This window comes from Ammodytes marinus, assembly GCF_949987685.1.
Source record: "Ammodytes marinus genome assembly, chromosome: 2".
NCBI lineage: Eukaryota > Metazoa > Chordata > Actinopteri > Uranoscopiformes > Ammodytidae > Ammodytes > Ammodytes marinus.
In genome coordinates this window covers 19,304,435-19,314,704 of record NC_137231.1, presented here as the reverse complement: position 1 = coordinate 19,314,704, position 10,270 = coordinate 19,304,435, and the positions used below count along the sequence as shown (strand labels likewise).

The window sequence follows — 10,270 nt, the reverse complement described above, 5'->3', positions numbered from 1 at the left end:
TTATCTGTATCTTCAACATCTGGGAAGTGCTTACACAATACCATTTATGATTTACCTGATAAGATTGGCTCACAGCTCTCAGTGGATTTCATTTGGATGGGCACGGACACACACACACACACACACACACACACACACACACACACACACACACACACACACACACACACACACACACACACACACACACAATGAAGGATCAACACGTTCAGTCTGCCTCTTCTGTCGGTTCAGTGATCACACTTGGAAAGCTGTGGCACAATGCACACATGTCCACACTGTTTACAGTACTATACAGAACACAAACATTTCAGATGCAATTTAAAGCCGCTACTAAACATTGTTGGAATAAAGAAAACATGAATAGGTCTGAGAATATTGTCAAAAAGAGATTTGCCGTGATTTTGAAACCACCTGATGCACCCAGTGAGTAGGGGAGAACGGGGTAAGTAGGCACACTTTTTACTCTAGTGAGAATTGCTCATCACCAAAACATCTGTCAATAGCCATTCCTACATTAAATTGAAGCTTAAGGTGTTGGCTAGAAATGTGTGTCTCTCTTTTTTTCCAACTTATTGTAATGAAGAAGTAATTTACCATCAAAGACACTCTGACACATTGTGACAACCAACCCCATCAAGGGGTCGGTTGTCACACACTATGGGGTTGTTTGTCACAATGTTATCTTAATGGGAAACATCTTAAAAAGAAGGCAAGGAGGCAGAACCAAATTTGAATGTTTAATTGCATTGTCAAGTTGACAAATAGGCCTACATAACGTTCTGTAGCCTTGGCAGCTGGTCTAGTTTGGGATGCACTGGGTTGTTTTGATTTTGTTGCCCTTTTTTCTTTTGCTTGCTAGCTGCCTTTTCCTGCTCTATTCTTTCCTTCTCTGGGGTGTCAGTGAGGATACAGCTTGACAATTTATTTCGTTATTGGGTTCCTTTTCTGGCTGCAGCCTTGAGATAACATGTGACAACCAACCCCCCAAAAAATTTGACGACCAACCCCAACTTGAATTTCTTGCTAGCATCAAGGCCAACAACCATCTGACAACTAATTAGCTTGCTAACCACAATCTAAACTATAGTTTACCCTTCACACTTTCTGAGGGTAACAAGTGTTTTGTTATAAACCCATTGTGTAAAAGCCTAGAAGAAAAATACTGAGAAGCAAAATATTTAGAATTTGACATGAAAAACACAAAACATCCTCTCACCTGAAATGCAGCTGTCTTCCTCCAAGGAAGTCTATGTATGTGACCTCTGATCCCAATTCTGGACCTTTTTTATATCAACATTTCAGAGCTAGCGCGCTCTGGTGGCGAGATATAACGAATGTGACATCCAACCCATGTGACAAATTACCCCGTTCTCCCCTACACTGAGAAAATTAGTGTATAAAATTGGGGTTCTTTTTGCATGATGGCTGCCATACAGTTCATATGTGACAAAATCAAATACGTTGAGGTTTCTTTTTTTTATGCCTTTCATTACCCAGGGGGCAAAGTGATTTTATGGACATGGAGCGTTGTAAAAGGTTGTTAACCAAAAATGACATCTAGGACCTTCCATGATCACAACCTGGGTGGACAACCTTGTCAACAAGCTGCTGGAAAGCTACAGTGGGCCGACATAGCAAATCAGAACCACTGTTTAAGTGAATGGGGGTGAATGGGGATGGGCTAATGGGGAATTTTTTAAACTTATAGATATCATTATGAGACTTTGCCAGTTGATTACTGACATTAAAACAAAAACTTTTTGTATTACAGTATTTTCCAAAATGTTTAAATAAATATGAAAAATCATCAATATCTACTATACTAATCATGCGAAAATTTGCATATCTGCAAAGCCCCAAAATCTAGATGTTGGAAGAAAACCAAGTCAATTTGTTTTTAAATTTTGAAAAACTGCCTGAAGCCTTTCCTAATCACAGTTCAAATTTGATCAATAACCCATAGAAAATAAATTTTTTACACAGTTACATTTCATGTGCCATGGACCAAAACTGTCCTTTTGGAGTCTCCAGCTGGTATTTTAGGAAACGGCTAGACATTCCCTTGGAAAAAACAGTGTAAAAAATTCATTTTCTATGGGTTATTGATCAAATTTGAACTGTGATTAGGAAAGGCTTCAGGCAGTTGGACACTTGTTTTGTATTCAAAATTTAAAAATAAATTGACTTTGTTTTTGTCCAACATCTAGATTTTGGGGCTTTGCAGATATGCAAATGTACGCATCATTAGTAAGATATTGATGATTTTTCATATTTATTCAAACCTTTTGGAAAATACTGTAATACAAAAAGTTGTTGTTTTAATGTCAGTAATCAACTTGCAAAGTTTCATAATGATATATATAAGTTTAAAAAATTCCCTATTAGCCCACCCCCATTCGCTTAAACAGTGGTTCTGATTTGCTCTATGTCGGCCCGCTGTAGCTTTCCAGCAGCTTGTTGACAAGGTTGTCCACCCAGGTTGGGATCCTGGAAGGTCCTGGATATAATTTCTGGTGAACAACCTTTTACAACGCTCCATGTCTGTTTTTCAAAAAAAAGGGGTTTTGCCCCCTAGGTACTGTATGACAGGCAATAGTAGTTCTTATCATGACATTAACACCACATTCATTCATACAACCAGCACTATGCTCCAGTCCCCCAACTTGTGTTTGGTTGTGTAACTGTGAAGTTTTGTCTGTGGTGGAATCTATATATCTGAATATCACATGACTATACCCATGTCTATCTATGGGTGTGTGCGCAGACATCTGTCAGACTTACACACACATATACATGCCCACAGATACAAATTTAGGCAGATAAACACATTCGTGCCAGGAATCATACACCTGACCAATGCAATCCTCCAAAATGCAGCAGTAAGTAATATTAAACCTTCAATTAATTAAGCAAATTGTTTTACATTGCTACAGTAACTAAAATAAAAAAGGTCCAAAGTAATGCAGCAGAGGTTAATATGTTCTGACTTTCAGTGGGTCCAGGAACAAAAACAGTGGATTCCAAGCAACTTAATATCTAAAATGTGCCGTCTTCAAGCCCAATCCAAGAAGTATTTATTTGATATATACGTATATACATAGTGACATTGAACACTTGAAGCTTATTAATCAATATTAACAATCAAATGATTGAATAATCAATGAATATATTAGGATGTTGGGGAATATTAAACTCCATGTGGATTCTACAATTTAGATATGTGTGACCAGCGCAGATCTGCTCTTCAAGAAAAGAAAAGAAAAGTTGCATCAGTGTATCCACCTGATGAATGTGTAACAGCACTGCTAGCACTTTAAACATGGAGAGGGTGAAAAGTCCACCACACCTCCATTAGGATTTTGGATCAATTTAACTTTTAAAGTCTCCTGGCTTGGAATAAAGAAACTTATGTATGACCATAAAAAGAAACATAATGATTTTACATTAATCAGTTTATTTTGAACTTTTTTAAACAGGATGCATACAGTGGTAAAAAAGTGAGGCCTCTGAGCTCATCTTAAAGCTAATTTATTCCCCCCTCTGAGCATGAAAAAACTTCTTAGACGTGAAGCTCAGTGATTTGCCTCCATTTCAGATTTAACATGTCCGTCTTACCCAAACCCCCCTCGTTGCGAAGAAACTTGACTTGTAAACAAGGTGCATGCAAATGCAGGCAATTTGTCTAAGCCTTGTTTGCCAAGATGTAAAAACTCAAGTATTCATGATGGCATGCAAAGCGGCTGGCACCACTCAGACTTTGCTGTCAGGGAAGGAGATGTAGGTGTATACTCACTCACACACACACACACACACACACACACACACACACACACACACACACACACACACACACACACACACACACACACACACACACACACACACACACACACACACACACACAAAGTCACACGCGTGGCCCAAGCCCCCACCTTCAATTCTAGCAACTTCCAGTTCTCAGGTCTGTTAACAAACACACATTTGGTTAACAAATTTCAGCATCATGTGGCCTGAATGGAAAATATGGTGCTTGTGCTGTAGGAACTGGAGACAAACGTGACAAACGTGTGTTTGTATTTTCACACACACACACACACACACACACACACACACACACACACACACACACACACACACACACACACACACACACACACACACACACACACACACACACACACACACACACACACACACACACACACACACACACACACACACACACACACACACACACACACACACACACACACACACACACACACACACACTGAAGGTGCTCCTTATTTTAACAGACGAATGCATACATTTTTATCAACAACAACTTTTCCCCTCTTTAAAGTTTTCCCCAGATTAAATATGTCCTTAGTTCATTTGTACAAACAAATGCTAGTGTGTGCAAATTCCAAATACATGAAGAAAATAGAGCCTGCAGGTGCTCGGCTGACGTGTGGCAAAGACGAACGCTTGCCAACTCACATGAGCTTTCCTTTATGGCAGGTATTGGCTTCAGTAACTCCATAGAACACACATCCAATCCAATCCAATCCAACTTTATTTATAAAGCGCTTTCATCAAACCAGAGCAGAGACAAAGTGCTGTACAGGCCTAAACTAAGGTACAATAAAAATATATAAAAATAAGTAAAATAAGGTACAATAAAAATAAGTAAAATAAGGTACAATAAAAATAGATAAAAAAATTAATAAAGCTAAGGTAAAAATAATATCTAAAATAACAAAAATAAGGTACAATAAAATAACATCAAAAGTCTCACACTGGGTCGAAAGCCAGCGAGTAAAAATGGGTCTTGAGGTGTTTTTTAAAAGTTGTGATTGAAGGGCAGATTGGTCCACATTTTTGGAGCAGCGATGGAAAACGCTCTGTCCCCTCTCAGCTTCCTCTTTGAGCTGGGTACTGCCAGGAGGAGCTGATCAGCTGACCTCAGAGAGCGAACAGGAGAGTACCGGTGAAGCAGCTCAGAGAGATACGGTGGGGCAAAGCCGTTTAAGGATTTATAAACAAATAAAAGAATTTTAAAATGGACTCTAAAATACACATCACTGCAAGCTAAACATAAGAACTGCATTTCACAGCATCAGCACCCTGCAATCTGCCCCGTAAAATTCCTGTCAGCCCAGGGAACTTCCCTTGAACATTATTGGTAGCATGTTCAGATGTTATTATATAGGTTTTGCATCTCTAAAACAATATTATTGGAGAGTAACCCTGTATCTGACAGGTACCGGAGAGAGTGGAAAGAGTACTTTCATCAAACAAATGAGGATTATTCATGGGGGAGGATACACAGATGAGGACAAGAGGAGCTACGCCAAACTGGTCTACCAGAACATCTGCACGTCTATTCAGACCATGGTCCGAGCCATGGAGGCACTCAGAATATCTTTCTCTCAACCCCAGAACCAGGTACAGACATTGAGTTCAAATAGGCATTCTCTCTTTGCCATCAAAAATATTGACAGTTTTTAAAGGAATTCTGTCAAAACATGTTCTATGTTTGACTGTTTGAATGCCCCACATTAGCATTTCCAACTTTAAATTACTAGAAATGTTCCTTGTATGAAGCTTAACTGATCAATATCATTTTTACATTATTGTTTAATTAAAATGACCAATGGTAGGGACTTGTATCAACATGGATGTAAAATATATGTAAAACACTTTGTGGTTTCTTGCAGGTTATTAGAAACAAATCATTGAAATATTCTTAAATGTTGTACATTTCTATGTGTCCATAGCTCCACGCTAACTCAATCCTGGATGTTGAAGTGGATAAGCTGGAGGAGTGTAGTCAAAGCTTCGCAGAGGCCGTCGGGAGTCTGTGGAAAGATGCTGGGATACAGGAGTGCTACAACCGACGCAGGGAATATCAGCTGTCCGACTCAACCAAATAGTGAGAATTTTCCCACCATAATTGTTTTCTAGCCAGTGGGGAGAGAAGGCTTTGAGAATAAAAAAAAAATTAATAATATATTTTGTGCCGATAACAGAATCATAAAAAAACCCACCAGATTGAACTCTAGGTGGCATAATAGTAAGGTGAATGGTCTCTTGACCGCTGTATTTCTAGCTATTGCCCAGATCTGAGAAGTCCCTTAAATTTTGTCCCCCTCTGTATTTTACTGTGTCAATCTGGCTGCCATGTTTTGTGAGCACAAAGAAACACTGTGATGTGCACAGGAGGCTTCCCTTCTCAACACAGGTTGTATCTTTAGATACAGTGCATACGGAAAGTATTCACAGCGCTTCAATTTCTCCACATTTCGTTATGTTACAAAGGTTCTCCTCTCTCCACAGAGGAACCCTGAAACTCTGTCAGAGGGACCATCAGGTTATTGGCCACCTCCCTAACTAAAGCCATTCTCCCCTGATCACTGAGTTTAGAGGGACAGCCAGCTCTAGGAAGAGTCCTGGTGGTTCCAAACTTCTTCCATTTATGGATGATGGAGGCCACTGTGCTCATTGGGACCTTTAAAGAAGCAGAACTATTTCTGTGCCCTTCCCCAGATCTGTGCCTCGAGACAATCCCGTCTCGGAGGTCTACAGACAATTCCTTCGACTTCATGCTTGTTTTGTGGTCTGACAAGCGCTGTTAACTGTGGGACCTTATATAGACAGGTGTGGGGCTTTCCAAATAATTTCCAAACTATTGAATTCACCACAGGTGGACTCCAATTAAGATGTAGAAACATACTTATGTACAAGTGATTTCGTTGTTTTTTTATTTTTAACAAATTTGCAAAAATCTAAAACTTTTTGTTGTCAATATGGGGTATTATGTGTTGAATTTTGAGGGATTTTTTTTAAAATCCAGCGTTATTCCAGGCTGTAACATAACAAAATGTGGAAAAACTTAAGCGCTGTGAACACTTTCCGAATCCACTGTATATATCCAACAAAAATCTGCTTCGTTAAAGACAAAACTGCCCCAATCCTGTAATTTTTTCTCACAATTCCTCTTCCCCATTTCCCAGCTATCTCACCGACCTGGATCGAATTGCACAGCCCAGTTATTTACCTGACCTGCAGGATATCCTCAGAGTCCGCGTGCCAACCACAGGTATCATCGAATACCCCTTTGACATGGAGAACGTCATCTTCAGGTGAGATAAAGTATGGCCTAAAAAATGGTCACGGTTTAAGCATGTTGCATAGGGATTTGGCTGTACAGAAGGCCCCCCACAGGTGCTTTTTGACACTGCATCCCTTTTTTCTTTTGCTGTTGCTTGGATTGGCTGTCATGGCAGAATGGTGGACGTGGGGGGTCAGAGGTCAGAGAGAAGGAAGTGGATCCACTGCTTTGAGAACGTCACCTCCATCATCTTCCTGGTGGCGCTCAGCGAGTATGACCAGGTCCTGGCTGAGTGCGACAACGAGGTGAGAGTTCAGCTCCACAGCAGATCAAGTTACAGCCCTGGGGCCTCATTTATAAAGCTTTGCGTTGGATTCACGTGGAAGCTGGCGCACGGAAGAAATGTGGGATGTATGTGCGAACAAAAATATTCGGATTTATAAAACAGTGCGCACTCACGTCCTACGCCTGTTTCCCTTTATAAATCACAATCAACTCTAAATGTGGCGCAGCCTTTGCGGGCTTCACGTACCGCCCATATTTACCCATACATAGTCATCGACACGCCCGAATTAATATAATTTACTGAGTGCATGAAGGCGGTAGTGGCAATCGCCGACTGAAAGGGAAATGGAAAAATAGACTCCACACGGTGTGGATCACTGCGGTCACGCCGAAGTACCCGTTGGAGAAGTGGCGACCAGGGAAAATATAGTTTGGTGGCAGTGTGAGCGTAAAGGCGTCACAGTGCAGCCTGTGGCGATCTCTGTGAACACTGGCCGAAATAAAAAGAAGTGATCCGACATAAAAGTGGACGCAAATAAGTGCATATCCTCACACAACAGTGTTTGTGCCACGAGCGGGGGGCACTGAGACCCCCCATGAGATACAGATTCGGAGAATTCATCCCGGGGCAGTGACGGGCGGCGGAGGGTTAATAATAAACTTCACAGTCCCTTTCAAAACACAATTGCGACGTGCTAAACACAAAGAAAAACACAGATAAAACGGACTAAAAGCCGTGAAAAAAAACATTGTGATGTAGGCTACTGTAGGCTTATCATTAGTGTATGAAAAGGTGCACTCCTGTCTGCTTGACTGAGGCATCGAGAACATCGTCAGTGTAAAAGTAATAGGCTGTATTCCACCTCAATATTATCAGAATTAATTCCACAACATGCAGATAGGTTATTCTTTAATAACTGCAGAGCTTATTCGAATGATATCTCCGTTTGTAGGCTATTTAAGATCCTAATTCGTTTTGTTTTTGTTGGTATCACTCCATGGAAAAATCCGTGGAGGCATTTGTTCATTAGTTGTAAGAATGGCTTCATCCGTTTTGCAAAGGAACTCTCAATATATGATAGACCTACATGGCTTATAATAGGCCTATCTGGATTAATTTTACACAAACACATTCGTTCTCGCACTTCATACATGTGCCGACGGAGTCGCAGTTTCTCCTTTCTCCACTTTCTGTGCGTACGCATGGGTCAGAGTTTGCGTGGAGGACCGCACATCTTCCCGTCAAGTTTGGTTTTTATAAATCCCAATATTTGCTTAGAAATTGGCGTGCGCCCTCTTCTGGGCGTAGCCTACGCCACGTTTATAAATGAGGCCCCTGGAAACATGGTTTGAAATAGTAAAAACATATTAATATATTATATCAAAGTTGGATGTCTCAATAAGCCTTTACAAAAATGTTATTGAAAATAAATGTTCATAAATATAAAACTATAAATGTATGTAAATATTTTTTACTGTCTAGAGTAGACCGTCTGACAGGACTCTGTAGGCATGGATGTATGAAACAGTCTCCATGGCAACAGTCATTAATTATTATAGAACGTGCAGGCAGAGAACTGCTGTGATTGGTTCAAAATACTTACTGTGTCATTAGAACCAGAGCATAGCCCACCTCATCTTTACCTAATTTCTGTAAAGTTTATCAAACTTGACAATATATTTAATTTGGATTGATACATATGCCTTACTCTTTTCAGATGCACGCTGCAACTAACTCCCCAAATGACATAGTTAGAAATACTTTGTGGATTTGGGTTTACAGGGGCTTTAACATGTGTCTTCATTGCGGCTGCGGCATCTGCCTTTACTGCAACTTTGTTTGCAGAACCGTATGGAGGAGAGCAAAGCCCTGTTCAAAACCATCATCACCTACCCCTGGTTCCAGCGCTCCTCTGTCATACTTTTCCTCAACAAGACCGACATCCTCCATGAGAAGATTGTGTACTCTCATGTAGCCACCTACTTCCCTGAATTCACAGGTCAGTTCATTTCAGCACAGTACGATTAAACAGCACTACAAATTACATCCTCAAAAATTATCTTTAAATTGAGTCAAATTCAACAAGTACTGAACATTCTGATCCATGTGAAGGGAGAATTCATTGCACCACTTTTGTATTAGAGTGCATTAGTTTTATGTGCTTTACGTACAAAGGCACATGGAGTAGAACAGTTGGCACACAAAACACTGGAAATGTGTAGTCAAAAATTAGCCAGCCTCCAACAAACACTAGAAGAAGAAAAAACACTAATCATACCAGCAGTCTTTCAAATTTGTCATATTTTTGTAAATGTATTGATTGACTAACATTTCAAAGTTGAACTTACCAAAAACATATCGGAATGATGTCCCAACTCTGAAAACGCAGGACCTCAGCAGGATCCCACAGCAGCTCAAGAATTCATCCTGAGAATGTACCAAGAACAAAACCCGGACAAGGACAAGAACCTGTATCCCCACTTCACCTGCGCCACAGACACAGAGAACATCCGCTTCGTCTTTGTGGCTGTCAAAGACACCATCCTCAGGCACAACCTGAAGGAGTTCAATCTGGTGTAAGCAGAAGCAGGGGGGACAGGAGAGGACACCAACGACCAAAAAACACATAGATTTTACACAGTTCCTCACTGTTTACACAACCACAGAAAAGTCCTAAGTTCTATACTCCAAAGGTTTAACTGTTTTCAATTATCATATTTTGGGTCTATAGAAATCCAAAGAGAATATGAACATGTAAGAGACAAACCCAAATGCAAATGTGTTTTGTAGTGTCCACTCAGGCCTTTATAGAAATGTACTGTAAGACAACAATACTGTGCAAGAGAATGTGAAAAGTAGTTTAAGGTAGCCTTAATATCTTTGACCTA

General features: G+C 40.3%; 1 protein-coding gene across 1 annotated transcript in view; it reads left to right on the top strand.

Moving 5' to 3' along the window:
* Nucleotides 1-9,962, top strand: part of gna14a (guanine nucleotide binding protein (G protein), alpha 14a) — a gene marked incomplete at both ends in the record, with an annotated part of 11,840 nt that extends 1,878 nt beyond the window's left edge. The window contains 6 exons of the mRNA XM_080043646.1: nucleotides 5,246-5,430; nucleotides 5,763-5,917; nucleotides 6,999-7,127; nucleotides 7,272-7,401; nucleotides 9,228-9,381; nucleotides 9,772-9,962. Of these exons, the coding sequence (XP_079899772.1) occupies nucleotides 5,246-5,430; nucleotides 5,763-5,917; nucleotides 6,999-7,127; nucleotides 7,272-7,401; nucleotides 9,228-9,381; nucleotides 9,772-9,962 (944 nt within the window). The remainder of the gene's footprint in view (nucleotides 1-5,245; nucleotides 5,431-5,762; nucleotides 5,918-6,998; nucleotides 7,128-7,271; nucleotides 7,402-9,227; nucleotides 9,382-9,771) is intronic.
* Between the last annotated feature and the right edge of the window lie 308 nt (nucleotides 9,963-10,270).